The 22,012-nt window shown below is 41.7% G+C and overlaps 2 protein-coding genes across 8 annotated transcripts; both read left to right on the forward strand.

Annotated features, from left to right (window-relative positions):
* The first annotated feature begins 2,174 nt into the window (after positions 1-2,174).
* LOC136671860 (uncharacterized) lies at positions 2,175-6,879 on the forward strand. Of its 4 annotated transcripts, XM_066647734.1 has the most exons (14): positions 2,175-2,362; positions 2,433-2,475; positions 2,681-2,724; positions 3,319-3,368; positions 3,465-3,533; positions 3,656-3,733; positions 3,851-3,949; positions 4,265-4,321; positions 4,427-4,510; positions 4,615-5,222; positions 5,328-5,460; positions 5,594-5,641; positions 5,757-5,824; positions 5,924-6,876. In XM_066647734.1, coding segments are annotated over exons 2-10 (633 nt in total). In that variant the 5' UTR covers positions 2,175-2,362; positions 2,433-2,473; the 3' UTR covers positions 4,765-5,222; positions 5,328-5,460; positions 5,594-5,641; positions 5,757-5,824; positions 5,924-6,876. The 4 variants fall into 4 exon arrangements, with proteins under 4 accessions (XP_066503831.1, XP_066503830.1, XP_066503829.1 ...); XM_066647733.1 differs by having other exon boundaries at positions 2,348-2,475; XM_066647732.1 differs by lacking the exons at positions 2,175-2,362; positions 2,433-2,475 and having other exon boundaries at positions 2,527-2,724; positions 5,328-5,445; positions 5,924-6,879.
* A 2,982-nt stretch (positions 6,880-9,861) lies between these two features.
* Positions 9,862-14,562, forward strand: LOC136672086 (uncharacterized). 4 transcript variants are annotated; one of them, XM_066648031.1, is made up of 14 exons: positions 9,862-10,034; positions 10,105-10,147; positions 10,353-10,396; positions 10,977-11,026; positions 11,123-11,191; positions 11,314-11,391; positions 11,509-11,607; positions 11,923-11,979; positions 12,085-12,168; positions 12,273-12,877; positions 12,983-13,115; positions 13,250-13,297; positions 13,413-13,480; positions 13,580-14,561. In XM_066648031.1, coding segments are annotated over exons 2-10 (633 nt in total). In that variant the 5' UTR covers positions 9,862-10,034; positions 10,105-10,145; the 3' UTR covers positions 12,423-12,877; positions 12,983-13,115; positions 13,250-13,297; positions 13,413-13,480; positions 13,580-14,561. The 4 variants fall into 4 exon arrangements, with proteins under 4 accessions (XP_066504128.1, XP_066504127.1, XP_066504126.1 ...); XM_066648030.1 differs by lacking the exons at positions 9,862-10,034; positions 10,105-10,147 and having other exon boundaries at positions 10,199-10,396; positions 13,253-13,297; positions 13,580-14,562; XM_066648029.1 differs by lacking the exons at positions 9,862-10,034; positions 10,105-10,147 and having other exon boundaries at positions 10,199-10,396; positions 12,983-13,100; positions 13,580-14,562.
* The last annotated feature ends 7,450 nt before the right edge of the window (positions 14,563-22,012 follow it).

Consider the following 22,012-nt stretch of genomic DNA (forward strand, 5'->3'; position numbering starts at 1 on the left):
TGTCTACTCTGGGAAAGGGCAATTTATTTTTATTTTGACGGAAATGAATATGACATTTTGCCTGTTTTGTCATAAAACGCCGATTAACCTCCCTTAGGACTAAATATGCTGGCTACGTGATTTGTTTTGAAACCGGAAGTTGCCTGCTGCATATTCTTTGGATATTGGAATTTCTTGTCGATCAAAAATAAAGTTAATGTAATGCATATCGGTCAAGAATAAAGCAAAAATCCTTTTGCTGTTGTCAAATGATGGTCTGTGCGTTATTTAAACAATGATATATAGTAAATAATTCAATGAATTTTAACTTTGAATGTTCACTTTGAGGCGGCACGGTGGCGCAGCCACACAGCTCCAGGGACCTGGAGGTTGTGGGTTCGATTCCCGCTCCGGGTGACTGTCTGTGAGGGGTTGGTGTGTTCCCTCCGTGTCCGCGTGGGTTTCCTCAGGGTGCTCCCGCAGTCCAAAAACACACGTCGGTAGGTGAATTGACGACTCAAAAGTGTCCGTAGGTGTGAGTGTGTGTGTTGCCCTGTGAAGGACTGGTGCCCCCTCCAGGGTGTATTCCCACCTTGCACCCAATGATTCCAGGTAGGCTCTGGACCCACCACAACCCTGAACTGGATAAGCGCTTACAGATAATGAATCAATATTAATTAAGCACTTTTGATATCACTGTGCTGGAGGAAATAAGGACGTGTTAAGAATTGAAATCTAACAGAGCATTTGCAATTACAAAGTAGTTTATTAACCTTAAGGTGGTCAACACACAATAGCACAGAGTACTATGTGAATGTGGACAAAGAAGATGTTTTCACAGAGAGTTTATGTAGGTAGTTTATACGTCATAAGCATAAGATAATCACTCTACATTTCTGCAAGCTTATTTTCCTTAGCGACATCCCAGTTTGATAAACAAGATGTAGGACAAAATGTTTTGTTTTTGATAAAGCACTGACCTGACACACACTTTTTCTGAGTTGCGTTGATGGTTAGAATTGAATATACAGACAAAACATACAGACAGGGTCTTTCAACAGACACATATAAAAATGTCCATTACAATCACAAGCAAATTTACAGCACATATTAGGTTATATATTACTATGCATAAATTATTCAAAAACATGTTTAACTCTAACAACAGTTTCATTAATTAGGTTAGTAGATGAATCCTCTTTATATAATCCAATGTGCAGTAACAAAAATAAAAATATCCTGGTAAAAGTATTAAATAAAACCTTTATAAACTCTAAAAAAAGTCTTGTCTGACTTTCATTTACCAGTGTGCTCTTTATTTGTTAGCATTACGATCATGTTATATTAGTTAAATACAGCTCGAGAGAATGAACAAATCACATATTTGTTTTACAAGAAGTACCACCTTTTCTGGAAATGAGGTTTATTTCATTCATTACATAAGTTTTTGCGAGACAAACTACATGTCAGTTAGGATTGTATGTTGTGTGAAATTGTGTTTATTTCTTTGACCACGTAGAAGACATTAGATGTAGAAGTGCAGACAAAAGAGGAACCTGTGATTTGTTCACTGTCTTGAACTTTTATTTAACTGACAGATTTCCAGTGTTTTCAAATATCAACTTGACTGTATTTTATAAACATTAACAAATTTCATATCTGCAACACACTCAAAACATAAATAAATACATTGGGACAGGGTAAAATAAGAGCGAAAATCTATAAAGTTTGCAAGAGGTTCTGCGTTGTTAGATCTTTGTTGCATTTTGACAAGAGCATGTAACAAAATTTCATTAAGACCCCAGAACTGTGTTAAAGAAACAGTACGTATGATCTGGGTTTTTGGCTTCTTAGTCTGCCCCTATTTTTTTTCCAGCACTGTACTGGGGACGGAGTAAGTACATAGTGTACTCTCTGCAGTGCTGAACACACACAAAAAAAGCAAAAACAGAGGCTCTGTTCTCCATTTTACAGCTCGGTGTAGCATTAAAATGAATTTGAGGCTGTAATTGTAAAGTAAAAATATCACGTTCCTTTAACTTATAGAAAAGGTGTAGAATATGTCTCTTATCAGCTAAAACATTCTTGTAGGGAGTGTTTCTGCTCTGTGTTTTCTTTTTTCCCGTCTGTGAGAGCTACTCAATACAAGTAGCCACTGTGGTCTACTAATGAACACAATCACGTATTATCCAATGTTTGACACATCAAATAACTGGACACAACAAGATCCTGCTGAACATACAGACTACTAGTGGACACTAGTGAACACTACTTGAGATAACTGGGCATTGTTGGATTCTACTGGACATTACTGGATTTAGCTACACACTATTGGATGCTACTGATCACTATATACTACTGGAATTATTCTGTATTCTTGGAGGTACGTAGGCTTTAATTTCTGAATCTATTTGGATCAAGGCAGTGACCTAAAACACGACTTCATCTCCCAGGCTGAAGGAAGCTACAGTAGAACCTTGGTCTGTACCATGGAATGTACGTAATAAAACTTAATGTTATTATTCAAATTTCAGTCGTTCACCGACTTTTCTCAGAGACAGACGCACACTGCTCTACTCTCTAACACTGCGCTTTCTAGGATGGATTTTCCATTTTTTCTTCGTGGGCTCAGTCTGCGTCCAGTGCTGTACTTCACTGGATTCACCACTGCAGCTGTAACTGCCTGTGTTTTTCTTCACAGGAGGCTCAAGTCGAAGCGGTCAGCTGAAACGGACCACTTGGAGGGTAAGTATCTTTTCTCCCAAAACTTCACTCAGTAATTATACTTAGCAAAATACTTAAAAAATGACTTGTTTAAGTGTCTTGTTTAACCCTTTGATAGCTTTAGTGTGTTTACGGAGCTGTAATGGCGTGCATCGACCAGTTAGCGGCAATGCTAACCTTTTGAATGTAATTTTCTGAGGATTTGTTGGACTTCTAAACTCACAAGTAGATGCGGCTGTGGACTAAAGTAATTTGTTATATTTTGTTTAGTGTGTTATTGCTTCAAAATGGCAAAACATTATGTGTTTTAGCATTTTAGTTATTTGTTTCCATGGCAAACGACGGCCTATGATTCGAGTACGTGTCGATACCCGGACATCCAGTGTCGATTCTTTGAATCAGTTCAAATGCTCTGACGCCACATAAAACAATGGTGTAGAGTATTTCTCTCTCTCTCTCTCTCTCTCTCTCTCTCTCTCTCTCTCTGTGTGTGTGTGTCTCTGTCTATGTATATATATATATTACACAGAAGCTGAAATGCTACTATTTACATGTTGCTAGTTCATCTGTTGTAATGATGAATGTGTTTATTCTGTTGTTTTAATCTGACCACAGAACTACAGGAGCTGGCTGTTACTTTGCCAGTGGCTGACAACAGCTATGAGGTAAAATCACATCATAAACCATCCATAGATTTCAGACAACATAGTACTACTTGCTCTGAATTTCATATTTAACAGCAAATATATTTTCTTATTCAGGATCTCGTTGCACCAGATGCCCAGGGGCCCTCCAGCCGGCTGTGGATCTTACCACGGTTGACGCTGAAGGTGAGAAATACAGCCTGTCTGCTGCTTAGACAAAATTATTATTCTTTAGTTTCTCAAGCTTTTAATCAGAAGTGTTCTGGTTGTCCATAAAGTTTTCATTTTTCTTTGTTCTGGTCCAACAGGAGAGCTGTGGGTATGTTCTGAGTGTCCACAGGATGCAGGCCACAACTATCTCTCAGAGTTTTTCTAATGGTGAAAAGGTTTGTACTTATTTATGTATTAAGAGTGGACATCTAAGAACAGAGTGATAATACCATAGTTATTATTCTTTCTCCATGGGTCATTACTGTTCATTACCTCTCTCTTAATGTTCACAGCAAGTGGAGGTGACAATGCAGCACAAGTCTGTGTATAGAGGCCTGGAAAGTGAACATTGGTGGGTGCTCACCAATGACTTCTACCACCTGTTTCCAGAGGTAATGTTATAGAAATGAATGGAAAGTATTTTTACGGTATTCATCAGTCTGTCAATGCTTTTATAGTTTAAAGATTATAACTCACGACTTGATAAACTTTCTTTAATGGCTTTACATCTGCTTTAAGATTTATAAATAAAGCATTGTTTTCCAGGTCTGTGTGCTAGTGCTAGCTTTGTGCTAATCAAACAGCTGAATGGAAAATTAACTGTGTGCAACCTCACATGCGGTTGCACAGGTGAGGTTTCCTCATCCTGAGGAAAATCTGTCTATTATTTGTGCAGTGCGAAAATAGAATGTCTATCTCTTTTTCAGGACTCACAGCTCCCTCCCATGTACTTTGCCACTGTGAAGGCTGTGGTCTACATTAAGGTAAAGCTAGTACCAGTTTCAATAGTGGAACTTTTCACCAAACAGTGATCAGTGGCAAAATGATTGTGGAGTAATTGTGATAAAACACTTCCTCTGCTCTTTCAGTGCGTTGGACACCAGATTTCTGTGCTGACCGCCAACCTCAGCTCAGAGTCGAGCATCACCTCTGTGACCCGCTCACAGTTTCTTGTAAGAGTTTCCTGATAATGTACTCTCACTAAATAAGCAATTACTCTTGATATTCTGACTTCTTGTACCTTATTTATTCATTGTTTTTCTGTGTGTTTTTCCAGCAAACTAAAGTGTCCAAGACGTACAGAGGAGTCACTATCGAGGATGGGTGCTTTCGTTCTTCTGAGTCCAGCAGCACCCATATCCTTGAGACTCCAGTGGTTCCACAGCTAGCTTCCAGACCTCTCGGACCACCACCTGGGTTCCACTGAACCACATTTTTACCGTATCCTTTAACGCATCTTTCATTCTACTTACTTTTTAATTAGTGTATTGTGTAGTATACAGTTTACTCTGCGACAGCTGTTCTTATTCTGCTTTAGTCATTTTATTTGTACACAACTGTTATTTTACATGTTTATTAAAATGTGTTTTTTTTTTTTACAGGTGCCACAGACATTCCACCATCATCTCTCTCTCTCTCTCTCTCTCTCTCTCTCTCTCTCTCTCTCTGTATAATTAAGCATTTGCAATCTGTGTTTACATCACAGTTTTTTACTGATAGAAACTAAAGAATTCACTGTAAAACTGTTTTTAATCTCATTCTCGTTCTTCACCCACTGCTTTAGTATTTGTAATGAGTTTGAAAATATATGCTAATGGTAATTCTAACCCAAGTTCCTCGTTTCTCTCTTTTCTCTCTGTTCCTGACCATGCTGTGAGACGCAAGGTGGGTTGAATATGTGATTGTGTTTTATTGATATAAATATTGGCAGTAATATATAGCACGTCTTAAGGAGTAGCCTGGCCTTTGACTCTTCCTCTCTGTCTGCAGGGAATGTCGCTCACTGTGTTTAGGTTCCAGTCGCTGAAATGGAGATCAAATGAGGAGACCTTTCCCGTGATGTCATCCATCGCCTTCTAGCCCCACAGCACCTCCACCACATCCCCCCGTACGTACATTCCAGGTAATCACTTTTCTGTAGTTGACTGCTGTTTTATATATAGTGTTATATGTATGGATGTGAAAGATATTTTAAGTATGTGTGATCCTGTGTTAACCATTGCCCTACTTCTATTTTTCTCTTGTGTGTTTGACAGGAGCCTCCACACCGAGACAGAGAGCAGGGAGGGCCACTGTGTGATATGGTAACAAATCCTGCAGTATTTTAACACTCTTTGCCTGCATGTTCCCCATGTTTATTTTCTCTATGTAAATCTTGATACAGTTGAGTATTCAGATTCTTTACTTTTCTATCTTCAGCTTCAGAAGCTCTGGAAAACCAAGACCAGCTGAAGGAGTAGCCTACAACTGGCAACATTACAGACAAGGTAAGATAAACCTATTTTCATTTGTATACAAAATGTAAGAAGATATATAACATTCAGAATATGAGGAATATTAATCATACTGTTTGTTGTTTTCCTCAGGAGGAGTCAGTAAAAAAGGGGATGATTTGAAGTGTCTGCCTTTGACTCAGAGCTGGGAGAGTCCAGCGTGGGGACTGGTCTGCAACAGGCACCAGCATGTCCACGGCTGAGACGAAGAAACACTTGTTCTCATACTTTGTATGAGGACATCTGTCATTACTCCCACGTTCTATAGATGTCATGGAGACCACCACTGGATCTTGAATCTTATTTGGTTTTGGAGCAAGGGGAAGGGTTGCTGACTGTAATGACTGTATAATTGCATAGTGAGCTATAAAAGGAAGTGCAGCCATCATTTTCCAATAGAGAGATGTAAAGGCGCTGTGTTAGTGTTATTATTAATTTGACTCGAGATCCTTTCCCAGTTTGTGTGTGTGTGTGTGAAGTGAAGAAGTGCATGCAGCACCTTGTGACTCTCGGAAATGGATAGATTGAAGCTGTCTGCACCTTGCACACAGAGATGCGGTATAAATATCATAACATTCAAACCTATATATTGTAACATAAAAGCTACATAAATGAAGAGGAGGCTGATTTCATTTGGAGAATGAATGAGAAAGTTTGAGCGGCTCAACATGGCGCCTGTATACGGAGAAAAAAGAGCCAATCTGCCTCATAAAACCAGAAGCAAAAAAGCCTTCCTTTTGTTGTGGTATATGCTTGAATTGAAGACAGAATGAGCTGAAATATCAATGTTTTGGGAGTTAAAAAAGGATTAAACATCATCTATAAAAGGAATACCTTATCTATAAGGAATTTAGGTTTGAATGAATGATAAATAATTCTTTATAAAATCTGGGTTTGAAATTAAAAGCCCCAATAAAACAAAACTGACTTAATCATCTGTGTATGTCTGTTATTTAAAGAGTCTAAAATAATGGCAACCTTCAGGGCAGATTCTTGTTAGAAGTTCCACCAGATGGCTCCACAAGAACACATATAGACAGATGAGTTACAGATGAATAGAAACCTGCATAAATATGTGGAGGAAAAATAGACACAGGCACTTTCATATTGCATTATACAGCTAAGCTAATAGCACCAGTTAACATGCTACTTTGTGGCAAGCACATCCGCACTGTCCAATGAAAAGTGTATCTGAATTTTTGGCCATTTTAATTTTAATACATCATTTGAACACATGAATGGACCAATAGAAATTCTCCAAAATGACATCTTTTAATGTAAGATTTTTTTCCCTGTAAAGTTGCTATTTTGGAGATATTTTTCATTGAATAGTGACGATATGGTGAAAAAGCCTTGGTCAAATGTCGCACCTAAATGCTGAGAATTGACCCTACACACACACACACACAGCTGGTGGTGGTGCTGGAGAGGACACTGCTTCTGGTGGTGCTGGAGAAGACCATGCTGCTGGTGGTGCTGCTGACACTGAAGGGGATATGGCTGGTGCTGCAAGCTTGTGTGGAATACGTGGCAGCTGGTCTTTGGCAAGCTGGAGGTGATCCATGTTCACCTTCAGGAAAACAGCACCATTTTCCCCCAACAGGTCTGCACTCTTGCCCTGTTTGTCTGGGATCAAAAAAGGTCCAATGAGGTTGGTTTCCAGCTTGCCACACTTCCTCTGCTGTTTTCTTCTGTTCTGTGTCGTTACCACGACGTGTTAATCTTGTATCTAGTCTAACTATAATACTTGAAAGAATAAGTTCTAATAAAAGTTTCTAGTTCTTTTTAAAAATACTTGAAAGACGAAGACGATTTCTTGGAAGATCAGCAGGTTCCTTATTTGGAGAGCAATCACAGAAGGCCTCCTGCAGACTCACTCACAATGACATACTGAAAACCACAGTTTACATACACTTTTTGGGGTGAGATCATCTCGCCCCTCAGATTTTTTAAATTAAGTTGCATTCCATAGAACCCCAATTAAAATGGTACCCTTATCTTCTAGGGATGCAGTGTATCATAGGAGCCCAATTAAAAAGGTATTCTTATCTCCTAAGGATATCTTATCACGCTGTACCAAACAATCTCATGCTACCATTCTCCTTTTTTCCCCACAGAGTTCAAGCCTAAGTTTTAGACTCAAGTATCCCTTTGACCATTTTAATATTTTTTGCCATAAAACTCAGGGACCTGCAGGTTTTGGGTTTGATTTCCCGCTCCGGGTGACTGTCTGTGAGGGGTTGGTGTGTTCCCTCCGTGTCCGCGTGAGTTTCCTATGGGTGCTCCCACAGTCCAAAAACACACGTCGGTAGGTGAATTGGTGACTCAAAAGTGTCCGTAGGTGTGAGTGTGTGTGTTGCCCTGTGAAGGACTGGTGCCCCCTCCAGGGTGTATTCCCACCTTGCACCCAATGATTCCAGGTAGGCTCTGGACCCACCACAACCCTGAACTGGATAAGCGCTTACAGATAATGAATCAATATTAATTAAGCACTTTTGATATCACTGTGCTGGAGGAAATAAGGACGTGTTAAGAATTGAAATCTAACAGAGCATTTGCAATTAGAAAGTAGTTTATTAACCTTAAGGTGGTCAACACACAATAGCACAGAGTACTATGTGAATGTGGACAAAGAAGATGTTTTCACAGAGAGTTTATGTAGGTAGTTTATACGTCATAAGCATAAGATAATCACTCTACATTTCTGCAAGCTTATTTTCCTTAGCGACATCCCAGTTTGATAAACAAGATGTAGGACAAAATGTTTTGTTTTTGATAAAGCACTGACCTCGAAACTGACCTGACACACACTTTTTCTGAGTTGCGTTGATGGTTAGAATTGAATATACAGACAAAACATACAGACAGGGTCTTTCAACAGAGACATATAAAAAATTCCATTACAATCACAAGCAAATTTACAGCACATATTAGGTTGTATATTACTATGCATAAATTATTCAAAAACATGTTTAACTCTAACAACAGTTTCATTAATTAGGTTAGTAGATGAATCCTCTTTATATAATCCAATGTGCAGTAACAAAAATAAAAATATCCTGGTAAAAGTATTAAATAAAACCTTTATAAACTCTAAAAAAAGTCTTGTCTGATTTTCATTTACCAGTGTGCTCTTTATTTGTTAGCATTACGATCATGTTATATTAGTTAAATACAGCTCGAGAGAATGAACAAATCACATATTTGTTTTACAAGAAGTACCACCTTTTCTGGAAATGAGGTTTATTTCATTCATTACATAAGTTTTTGCGAGACAAACTACATGTCAGTTAGGATTGTATGTTGTGTGAAATTGTGTTTATTTCTTTGACCACGTAGAAGACATTAGATGTAGAAGTGCAGACAAAAGAGGAACCTGTGATTTGTTCACTGTCTTGAACTTTTATTTAACTGACAGATTTCCAGTGTTTTTTCAAATATCAACTTGACTGTATTTTATAAACATTAACAAATTTCATATCTGCAACACACTCAAAACATAAATAAATACATTGGGACAGGGTAAAATAAGAGCGAAAATCTATAAAGTTTGCAAGAGGCTCTGCGTTGTTAGATCTTTGTTGCATTTTGACAAGAGCATGTAACAAAATTTCATTAAGACCCCAGAACTGTGTTAAAGAAACAGTACGTATGATCTGGGTTTTTGGCTTCTTAGTCTGCCCCTATTTTTTTTCCAGCACTGTACTGGGGACGGAGTAAGTACATAGTGTACTCTCTGCAGTGCTGAACACACACACAAAAGCAAAAACAGAGGCTCTGTTCTCCATTTTACAGCTCGGTGTAGCATTAAAATGAATTTGAAGCTGTAATTGTAAAGTAAAAGTATCACGTTCCTTTAACTTATAGAAAAGGTGTAGAATATGTCTCTTATCAGCTAAAACATTCTTGTAGGGAGTGTTTCTGCTCTGTGTTTTCTTTTTTCCCGTCTGTGAGAGCTACTCAACACAAGTAGCCACTGTGGTCTACTAATGAACACAGTCACGTATTATCCAATGTTTGACACATCAAATAACTGGACACAACAAGATCCTGCTGAACATACAGACTACTAGTGGACACTAGTGAACACTACTTGAGATAACTGGGCATTGTTGGATTCTACTGGACATTACTGGATTTAGCTACACACTATTGGATGCTACTGATCACTATATACTACTGGAATTATTCTGTATTCTTGGAGGTACGTAGGCTTTAATTTCTGAATCTATTTGGATCAAGGCAGTGACCTAAAACACGACTTCATCTCCCAGGCTGAAGGAAGCTACAGTAGAACCTTGGTCTGTACCATGGAATGTACGTAATAAAACTTAATGTTATTATTCAAATTTCAGTCGTTCACCGACTTTTCTCAGAGACAGACGCACACTGCTCTACTCTCTAACACTGCGCTTTCTAGGATGGATTTTCCATTTCTTCTTCGTGGGCTCAGTCTGCGTCCAGTGCTGTACTTCACTGGATTCACCACTGCAGCTGTAACTGCCTGTGTTTTTCTTCACAGGAGGCTCAAGTCGAAGCGGTCAGCTGAAACGGACCACTTGGAGGGTAAGTATCTTTTCTCCCAAAACTTCACTCAGTAATTATACTTAGCAAAATACTTAAAATGACTTGTTTAAGTGTCTTGTTTAACCCTTTGATAGCTTTAGTGTGTTTACGGAGCTGTAATGGCGTGCATCGACCAGTTAGCGGCAATGCTAACCTTTTGAATGTAATTTTCTGAGGATTTGTTGGACTTCTAAACTCACAAGTAGATGCGGCTGTGGACTAAAGTAATTTGTTATATTTTGTTTAGTGTGTTATTGCTTCAAAATGGCAAAACATTATGTGTTTTAGCATTTTAGTTATTTGTTTCCATGGCAAACGACGGCCTATGATTCGAGTACGTGTCGATACCCGGATATCCAGTGTCGATTCTTTGAATCAGTTCAAATGCTCTGACGCCACATAAAACAATGGTGTAGAGTATTTCTCTCTCCCTCTCTCTCTCTCTCTCTCTGTGTGTGTGTGTCTCTGTCTATGTATATATATATATTACACAGAAGCTGAAATGCTACTATTTACATGTTGCTAGTTCATCTGTTGTAATGATGAATGTGTTTATTCTGTTGTTTTAATCTGACCACAGAACTACAGGAGCTGGCTGTTACTTTGCCAGTGGCTGACAACAGCTATGAGGTAAAATCACATCATAAACCATCCATAGATTTCAGACAACATAGTACTACTTGCTCTGAATTTCATATTTAACAGCAAATATATTTTCTTATTCAGGATCTCGTTGCACCAGATGCCCAGGGGCCCTCCAGCCGGCTGTGGATCTTACCACGGTTGACGCTGAAGGTGAGAAAAACAGCCTGTCTGCTGCTTAGACAAAATTATTATTCTTTAGTTTCTCAAGCTTTTAATCAGAAGTGTTCTGGTTGTCCATAAAGTTTTCATTTTTCTTTGTTCTGGTCCAACAGGAGAGCTGTGGGTATGTTCTGCGTGTCTACAGGATGCAGGCCACAACTATCTCTCAGAGTTTTTCTAATGGTGAAAAGGTTTGTACTTATTTATGTATTAAGAGTGGACATCTAAGAACAGAGTGATAATACCATAGTTATTATTCTTTCTCCATGGGTCATTACTGTTCATTACCTCTCTCTTAATGTTCACAGCAAGTGGAGGTGACAATGCAGCACAAGTCTGTGTATAGAGGCCTGGAAAGTGAACATTGGTGGGTGCTCACCAATGACTTCTACCACCTGTTTCCAGAGGTAATGTTATAGAAATGAATGGAAAGTATTTTTACGGTATTCATCAGTCTGTCAATGCTTTTATAGTTTAAAGATTATAACTCACGACTTGATAAACTTTCTTTAATGGCTTTACATCTGCTTTAAGATTTATAAATAAAGCATTGTTTTCCAGGTCTGTGTGCTAGTGCTAGCTTTGTGCTAATCAAACAGCTGAATGGAAAATTAACTGTGTGCAACCTCACATGCGGTTGCACAGGTGAGGTTTCCTCATCCTGAGGAAAATCTGTCTATTATTTGTGCAGTGCGAAAATAGAATGTCTATCTCTTTTTCAGGACTCACAGCTCCCTCCCATGTACTTTGCCACTGTGAAGGCTGTGGTCTACATTAAGGTAAAGCTAGTACCAGTTTCAATAGTGGAGTTTTTCACCAAACAGTGATCAGTGGCAAAATGATTGTGGAGTAATTGTGATAAAACACTTCCTCTGCTCTTTCAGTGCGTTGGACACCAGATTTCTGTGCTGACCGCCAACCTCAGCTCAGAGTCGAGCATCACCTCTGTGACCCGCTCACAGTTTCTTGTAAGAGTTTCCTGATAATGTACTCTCACTAAATAAGCAATTACTCTTGATATTCTGACTTCTTGTACCTTATTTATTCATTGTTTTTCTGTGTGTTTTTCCAGCAAACTAAAGTGTCCAAGACGTACAGAGGAGTCACTATCGAGGATGGGTGCTTTCGTTCTTCTGAGTCCAGCAGCACCCATATCCTTGAGACTCCAGTGGTTCCACAGCTAGCTTCCAGACCTCTCGGACCACCACCTGGGTTCCACTGAACCACATTTTTACCGTATCCTTTAACGCATCTTTCATTCTACTTACTTTTTAATTAGTGTATTGTGTAGTATACAGTTTACTCTGTGACAGCTGTTCTTATTCTGCTTTAGTCATTTTATTTGTACACAACTGTTATTTTACATGTTTATTAAAATGTGTTTTTTTTTTTACAGGTGCCACAGACATTCCACCATCATCTCTCTCTCTCTCTCTCTCTCTCTCTCTCTTTCTCTCTGTGTATAATTAAGCATTTGCAATCTGTGTTTACATCACAGTTTTTTACTGATAGAAACTTAAGAATTCACTGTAAAACTGTTTTTAATCTCATTCTCGTTCTTCACCCACTGCTTTAGTATTTGTAATGAGTTTGAAAATATATGTTAATGCTAATTCTAACCCACGTTCCTCGTTTCTCTCTTTTCTCTGTGTTCCTGACCATGCTGTGAGACGCAAGGTGGGTTGAATATGTGATTGTGTTTTATTGATATAAATATTGGCAGTAATATATAGCACGTCTTAAGGAGTAGCCTGGCCTTTGACTCTTCCTCTCTGTCTGCAGGGAATGTCGCTCACTGTGTTTAGGTTCCAGTTGCTGAAATGGGGATCAAATGAGGAGACCTTTCCCGTGATGTCATCCACCGCCTTCTAGCCCCACAGCACCTCCACCACATCCCCCCGTACGTACATTCCCGGTAATCACTTTTCTGTAGTTGACTGCTGTTTTATATATAGTGTTATATGTATGGATGTGAAAGATATTTTAAGTATGTGTGATCCTGTGTTAACCATTGCCCTCCTTCTATTTTTCTCTATGTGTGTTTGACAGGAGCCTCCACACCGAGACAGAGAGCAGGGAGGGCCACTGTGTGATATGGTAACAAATCCTGCAGTATTTTAACACTCTTTGCCTGCATGTTCCCCATGTTTATTTTCTCTATGTGAATCTTGATACAGTTGAGTATTCAGATTCTTTACTTTTCTATCTTCAGCTTCAGAAGCTCTGGAATACCAAGACCAGCTGAAGGAGTAGCCTACAACTGGCAACATTACAGACAAGGTAAGATAAACCTATTTTGATTTGTATACAAAATGTAAGAAGATATATAACATTCAGAATATGAGGAATATTAATCATACTGTTTGTTGTTTTCCTCAGGAGGAGTCAGTAAAGAAGGGGATGATTTAAAGTGTCCGCCTTTGACTCAGAGCTGGGAGAGTCCAGCGTGGGGACTGGTCTGCAACAGGCACCAGCATGTCCACGGCTGAGACGAAGAAACACTTGTTCTCATACTTTGTATGAGGACATCTGTCATTACTCCCACGTTCTATAGATGTCATGGAGACCACCACTGGATCTTGAATCTTATTTGGTTTTGGAGCAAGGGGAAGGGTTGCTGACTGTAATGACTGTATAATTGCATAGTGAGCTATAAAAGGAAGTGCAGCCATCATTTTCCAATAGAGAGATGTAAAGGCGCTGTGTTAGTGTTATTATTAATTTGACTCGAGATCCTTTCCCAGTTTGTGTGTGTGTGTGTGTGTGAAGTGAAGAAGTGCATGCAGCACCTTGTGACTCTCGGAAATGGATAGATTGAAGCTGTCTGCACCTTGCACACAGAGATGCGGTATAAATATCATAACATTCAAACCTATATATTGTAACATAAAAGCTACATAAATGAAGAGGAGGCTGATTTCATTTGGAGAATGAATGAGAAAGTTTGAGCGGCTCAACATGGCGCCTGTATACGGAGAAAAAAAGAGCCAATCTGCCTCATAAAGCCAGAAGCAAAAAAGCCTTCCTTTTGCTGTGGTATATGCTTGAATTGAAGACAGAATGAGCTGAAATATCAATGTTTTGGGAGTTAAAAAGGATTAAACATCATCTATAAAAGGAATACCTTATCTATAAGGAATTTAGGTTTGAATGAATGATAAATAATTCTTTATAAAATCTGGGTTTGAAATTAAAAGCCCCAATAAAACAAAACTGACTTAATCATCTGTGTATGTCTGTTATTTAAAGAGTCTAAAATAATGGCAACCTTCAGGGCAGATTCTTGTTAGAAGTTCCACCAGATGGCTCCACAAGAACACATATAGACAGATGAGTTACAGATGAATAGAAACCTGCATAAATGTGTGGAGGAAAAATAGACACAGGCACTTTCGTATTGCATTATACAGCTAAGCTAATAGCACCAGTTAACATGCTACTTTGTGGCAAGCACATCCGCACTGTCCAATGAAAAGTGTATCTGAATTTTTAGCCATTTTAATTTTAATACATCATTTAAACACATGAATGGACCAATAGAAATTCTCCAAAGTGACATCTTTTAATGTAAGATTTTTTTTCCTGTAAAGTTGCTATTTTGGAGATATTTTTCATTGAATAGTGACGATATGGTGAAAAAGCCTTGGTCAAATGTCGCACCTAAATGCTGAGAATTGACCCTACATACACACACACACACACACAGCTTGTGGTGGTGCTGGAGAGGACACTGCTGGTGGAGGTGCTGCAGAGGACACTGATTCTGGTGGTGCTGGAGAAGACCATGCTGCTGGTGGTGCTGCTGACACTGAAGGGGATATGGCTGGTGCTGCAAGCTTGTGTGGAATACGTGGCAGCTGGTCTTTGGCAAGCTGTAGGTGATCCACGTTTACCTTCAGGAAAACAGCACCATTTTCCCCCAACAGGTCTGCACTCTTGCCCTGTTTGTCTGGGATCAAAAAAGGTCCAATGAGGTTGGTTTCCAGCTTGCCACCCTTCCTCTGCTGTTTTCTTCTGTTCTGTGTCGTTACCACAACGTGTTAGTCTTGTATCTAGTCTAACTATAATACTTGAAAGAATAAGTTCTAATAAAAGTTTCTAGTTCTTTTTAAAAATACTTGAAAGACGAAGACGATTTATTGGAAGTTCAGCAGGTTCCTTATTTGGAGAGCAATCACAGAAGGCCTCCTGCAGACTCACTCACAATGACATACTGAAAACCACAGTTTACATACACTTTTTGGGGTGAGATCATCTCGCCCCTCAGATTTTTAAAATTAAGTTGCATTCCATAGAACCCCAATTAAAATGGTACTCTTATCTTCTAGGGATGCAGTGTATCATAGGAGCCCAATTAAAAAGGTATTCTTATCTCCTAAGGATATCTTATCACGCTGTACCAAACAATCTCATGCTACCATTCTCCTTTTTTCCCACAGAGTTCAGGCCTGAGTTGTAGACTCAAGTATCCCTTTGACCATTTTAATATTTTTTGCCATAAAACTCAGGGACCTGCAGGTTTTGGGTTTGATTTCCCGCTCCGGGTGACTGTCTGTGAGGGGTTGGTGTGTTCCCTCCGTGTTCGCGTGAGTTTCCTATGGGTGCTCCCACAGTCCAAAAACACACGTCGGTAGGTGAATTGGTGACTCAAAAGTGTCCGTAGGTGTGAGTGTGTGTGTTGCCCTGTGAAGGACTGGTGCCCCCTCCAGGGTGTATTCTGTTGTAGAAAACAATTTTATTACTTTGTATTAGTGGACAAATATTCTTAAATGTTTAGTTAAAATTAGAAAGTATAATTACATATACATTGTATGAGAACTTGTATTTTATATGCACTCATATGAATAACTAACCAGCATTTACACATGCATTTAAACAGTTTAGATTCTGCACTGGCATGATGACTCACCTTTCTAAATTCTTAAACACTTAACATTGAACAGATCTGCACTTAGGCTTTTAGCATGCTGATATAAATTACAAGTGTTAGCCAGGGGGGGGCTGAACTTTAGGGGCACGGGGTGACCTGAAGTCCATTAGCCATCATCATCATCATCATCATTTTCTTCTCCGCTTCTCCATTTCAGGGTCGCGGTGGCAACAGGGCGAGCAAAGAAGCCCAGACGTCTCTGTCCCTTGCAACATCCACCAATTCCTCCTGGGGGATCCCAAGGCGTTCCCAGGACAGCCGGGAGATATAATCCCTCCAGCGTGTCCTGGGTCTACCCCGGGGCCTCCTTCCAGTTGGACGTGCCTGGTATACCTCCAGTGGGAGGCGTCCAGGAGGCATCCTGATCAAATGCCCAAACCACCTCAACTGACTTCTCTCAATGCGAAGGAGCAGCGACTCTACTCCGAGCTCCTCCCTAGTCACTGAGCTCCTCACCCGATCACGGAGAGTACGCCCAGCGACCCGTCGGAGAAAGCTCATTTCGGCCGCTTGTATCCGCGATCTTGTTCTTTCGGTCATTACCCAGAGCTCATGACCATAGGTGAGAGTGGGAACGTAGACTGACTGGTAAATTGAGAGCTTTGCTTTATGGCTCAGCTCTCTCTTCACCACAACGGTGCGGTACAGTGACCGCATTACTGCAGACGCTGCACCTATCCTACGGTCAATCTCACCATCCCTCGTGAACAAGAACCCGAGATACTTGAACTCCTTCACTTGGGGCAGGTTGTCACCCCTTACCTGAAGGGAGCATGCCATCTGTTTCCGGGAGATAACCATGGCCTCAGACTTGGAGGTGCTGATCCGCATACCGACCGCTTCACACTCAGCTGCAAACTGCTCAAGTGAACGCTGGAGGCCTCCGTGCGAAGAAGCCAGAAGAACAACATCGTCCGCAAAAAGCAGAGATGCCACCTCCCGAGATCCTCGACGGAAGCCCTCCTGCCCCAGGCTACGCCGCGCCACCCTGTTCATGAATATCAGGAACAGGAGTGGAGATAAGGCACAGCCCTGACGGAGTCCAATGCCCACACTGTACAAGCCTGACTTACTACCAAGGATGCGAACACAACTCAAACTCTGAGAGTACAAGGACCGTACGGCTCGCCGGAGCGACCCTGGCACCCCATACTCCTGGAGCACCTCCCACAGAATCTCTCGGGGAACACGGTCATATGCCTTCTCCAAATCCACAAAGCATGTGTAGAGTGGAGTAGCAAATTCCCACGCCCCCTCAATCATCTGTGCAAAAGTAAAGAGTTGGTCCATAGTTCCACGGCCAGGACGAAATCCGCATTGTTCCTCCAATATTCTAGGTTCGACTATCGGACGGATTCTCCTTTCCAGCACCTTGGCATAGACTTTCCCCGGGAGGCTGAGAAGTGTAATGCCACGATAATTGGCACACTTTCTCCGGTCCCCTTTTTTGAAAATAGGAACCACCACCCCGGTTTGCCAATCCAAAGGCACCGTTCCCAAGGTCCATGCGATATTGTATAGGCGTGTCATCCCAAGACAGCCCCACAGTATCGAGTGCCTTCAGTAACTCTGGGCGAATCTCATCCACTCCTGGAGCTTTGCCACTGCGAAGCTTTTTCACCACCTCAGTGACTTCAGCCAAGGAAATGGAATCTGACCCCCCAGACACTTCTGGCCCTACCTCCTGTACAGGAGGCATGTCTCTCGGGTTAAGGAGTTCCTCAAAGTGCTCCTTCCAACGCCCAACAATACGCTCAGTCGAGTTCAGAGTTTCACCATCCTTGCTGAGCACAGCTTGGACAGTGTCCCCCCTCCCCCTCCTGAGCTGTCGGAGTGTTTTCCAGAACCTCTTTGAGGCCGCCCGGAAGTCATTCTCCATGGCCTCTCCAAACTCCTCCCATGCTCTGGATTTTGCTTCAGCAACTGCCACAGCTGCAGCCTTTTTCGCCTGCCGGTACCCATCCGCAGAATCGGAAGTTCCCCGAGCTAGCCAATCTCAAAAAGCCTCCTTCTTCCGCTTGACAGCTTCCCTCACCCCTGGTGTCCACCAACGGGTTCTTGGGTTGCCGCCATAACAGGCACCGACAAGCTTTTGACCACAGCTACATGCAGCCGCTTCCACGATGGAGGTCTGGAACAGTGTCCATTCAGACTCCATTCCCCCTACCTCCTCCGGAACATGTGAGAAGTTCTCTCGGAGGTGAGAGTTGAAATCCATCCGGACAGAGTCATCTGCCAGCTTTTCCCAGCACACCCTCACAATACGTTTGGGTTTACCAGGTCTGTCCGGCAGCTTTCCCCGCCATCGGATCCAACTCACCACCAGATGGTGATCGGTTGACAGCTCAGCCCCTCTCTTTACCCGAGTGTCCAAAACATACTGCCTCAGGGCAGAAGACACAACCACAAAGTCGATCATTGACCTTTGGCCCAGAGTGCTCTGGTACCAAGTACACTTATGAGCAATCTTATGTTCGAACATGGTGTTCGTTATGGACAAACCATGGCTAGCACAGAAGTCCAACAACATCACACCACTCAGGTTTAGATCAGGTAGTCCGTTCCTCCCAATCACTCCTCTCCAGGTTTCCCAGTCATTGCCAACGTGAGCATTGAAGTCCCCCAGCAAAACAACAGAGTCAGTGCATGGAATCCCCTCTAGAACTCCAGTCACTGCCTCCAAGAAGGCCGAATACTCTGAGCTGCTGTTCGGTGCATACGCACACACAACAGTCAAAGTTTTCCTCTCTGCAAGCCGGAGCCGCATTGAGGCGACCCTCTCGTTTACTGGGACAAACTTCAGCTGTACAGGCGCCAGCCGGGGACTTGTGAGTATCCCCACACCCGCCCGGCGCCTCTCACCCTGTGCAACTCCTGAGTTAGAGAGAGACCAACCCCTATCGAGGAGTTTGGTTCCAGAGCCTACACTGTGTGTAGAGGTGAGCCCAACTATATCTAGCTGGTATCTCTCAACCTCACGCACCAGCTCTGGCTCTTTCCCCCCCAGTGAGGTTATGCTGACAAGTTCCACGACGCCAGGGGCCCCCTTGCCCCCGCTCTGTGCCCGATGGGCATTGCACCGCACCCCTACTCTGGATCTTGCGGGTGGTGAGCCTACATGATCCTCCCACGTTGCCATTTCGGGCTCAGCCCGGCCGGGTTACGTGGGCTGCCCAGCCACCAGGCGCTCGCCGTCGGACACTACCCCCAAGCCTGGCTCCATGGGTAGGTCCCGGTAACCCTTTCCCGGGCAGGGTACACTGAATTTTAATGTGTGTACTCATAGGAATGTAGTGGAGTATAGACCTAAGATATATTTGGACAGATTGAAATGAAGAAATGAAAAGTTTTGAATTAAAACTTTTCCAGTCTGAATAGGACCGTTCCTCTGCGACCAAGCCACATTCCAGAGGATTGTTTGTACCTGCGGGGTTGAAGGACTTTACAACCATGCACACACACATAAGCTAAAACATCAAAGGACTTGAGAAGGACACTTTCAACACATGGCCCCAACGACCCCCTCTCTTCAGGAGATAACCAATTTTATAATGCTTTTAAGAGACAGGAACCTCAAACACAAGGAAGGGTTATAATCCCGCTTGGGACAAAGTGGCACCTCAATGTCTCAATCCTTATCTCGAACCACTAAACAGACAGCCCAGATGGTCAAACTGATTGAACTCGGGTTAACCTCTCGTTAACCAACGCATGGACCAACAGCGACACCAAATGGACACTGGCGAAACTACGCCTCGCTCGGAGTCGCCGGAAAACAATAGCGGAAAATAATCAAACTCTGATTATTTGTGTATAAACCGATGTATTAATGTCACTTTCTGTACCCTCAGATGAATACCTATCTCCTAATGAAATGTTGTATATTGTGAATTGTTCCTATCATGAAAAGAAACCCTACCTCTGAATAAGAGAAAACGGATTAATATTCCTTTCTAGCGTATCGTCATAAATGGGACCTAAAAATGAAACCTTATGTAAATGTTTGATATTAATAATCCAGTGTACCCATTGTTATATGTTGATAACAGGTATAAGAATTTCGATACGCGAAATTCATATTCTTTATGTGTGAATCAATGATTCAAACCCCCTTCGACTCTCTCCCCCTCGCGAGAGTCACGTGAGACTGAATTTGTGTCCAATCAGAAAGAGGACTCCTCCCGTTAAGGCGTGACCGCGCCAGCCTTGAAAACACAGAGCAGCCCAACGCAGTTCAGTTCGAAGTTCAACAGAGTTACGAGAATTCAGTCTCGAGAGCTCGACAGAAGTAACGAACCACGAAAGAAAGCGGAAAAGAGAGGACGCCGACCACAACGAAACAAAGGAAAACCTCAGAGACTTCAGTAAAAGCTTACGAGAGACGTCTCGAAATTAGCGAAGAGTATGAAGTTTTACTAATACGTCGAGTAATTTGAATATCTTCTTTTCTTTTAATCGTGTTTATGTCTTATAACCCAATCTAAGTTTAATCTCACGACTGATCGAAGCAGGTGAACTTATTCGTGGCCAGAGTAAGGAAACACTGCCGAGACACCATAAAGTCTTAGAATAAGTGAATTTATTGAAGCGGTTTTCAGTTCTGGAGCTGCAGCAACCAGCAAACCTTTCGTCTAAGACGTCCATATTTTGGACTCTCCCACTCCGGACCGAAGGCCGAAGAGAGGATCCTGCCGCCGGCGTCATCACACTCCGGGTACGCCCGAGATAACTCAATCAACGAAGAAAGACCTCCACGCTAACTCAGCCTGGATGCTTCTGCGGTAAGAACCGCGAGACTAAGTGAGACGCCTCCACTCCCAGGACTTCAAAGAGCCTCTGCATCCAAACGAGTGGTGAAAATCGACGAAAAAGTAAGCTAAACTTATGCATTTCCAGAGCTGAAAACCGAATTGACTTCTTGATAAATTTTGTATTAATTAAACCTTAGCTAGTAACTTTAGTCACAAGTCAGAAGCGCCTAGCTCACCTTTAAGCTCGAATCAGTTCCCCCTGCCGGACACCGTGAGATTACAAGGTTGTGCTATGTTAATTAAATATTTCTCTTTATTAATAAAACTCTCATTCTTTGAAATCACAGTGTTTGCGATTTGTTCGTTATTTTCCTGAAAATCCTGACGGACTCATTTAGCATGATTATTATTCATTCTCAAACTAATTATTAATGTTTTAATTGCTTAAGCCAATTATAAATCTTAATTAATTTCATTAAGTCAAATATCAGAGGTTGGAGGAGTTTGAATAAGGTCAATATATGTATATATTTGTGGTGTACCTTACTACACTACAGGAATGCTGTTGGATCATGTTTGTCTGGATCTTCACTCCAGACCTGTTCGCCATGGGAGACCCTACTGGGAGCTAACAGCTCCTGACGACATAGCCCTGGAGGTCATGAGACCACACAAGCCCTTCCGCCACGACAAGGCCCTGATCCAGGAAGGGCGACCTGAAGTCCATTAGCCAGATCACTAAATTTTATTGTAGACATGGGAGGCATGGGAAGAGAAGGTGTATTGTCACGACTGGGCAGAATGAATGTTTTGAGGTCACAGGTGCATGTGAAACTTGCACGCGAGAAAGTTGAGTACTAACATGTCTTATTATGCATATTAATATATGTTAATCAGCCAGAAACGCCTCACCACCAGGCTATACGTCATCTGGGGTATAACTGTGGGGTCAGATGGGGGAAGAGGTCAGAACTCGACTGGGAAGGGTATCAGACTCTTTTCATGTATTAGTTCTCTTGGATCCAATATTGTTAAATAAATACTTTGATTTGCTTTGAACTTCACTCGACTGGTTTTTGCAAAGCTCCCGAAACGAGCACGTCCCCCGATGAGAGAATTTTGGACCTTTTG

The sequence above is a fragment of the Hoplias malabaricus genome, chromosome 16, assembly GCF_029633855.1.
Source record: "Hoplias malabaricus isolate fHopMal1 chromosome 16, fHopMal1.hap1, whole genome shotgun sequence".
NCBI lineage: Eukaryota > Metazoa > Chordata > Actinopteri > Characiformes > Erythrinidae > Hoplias > Hoplias malabaricus.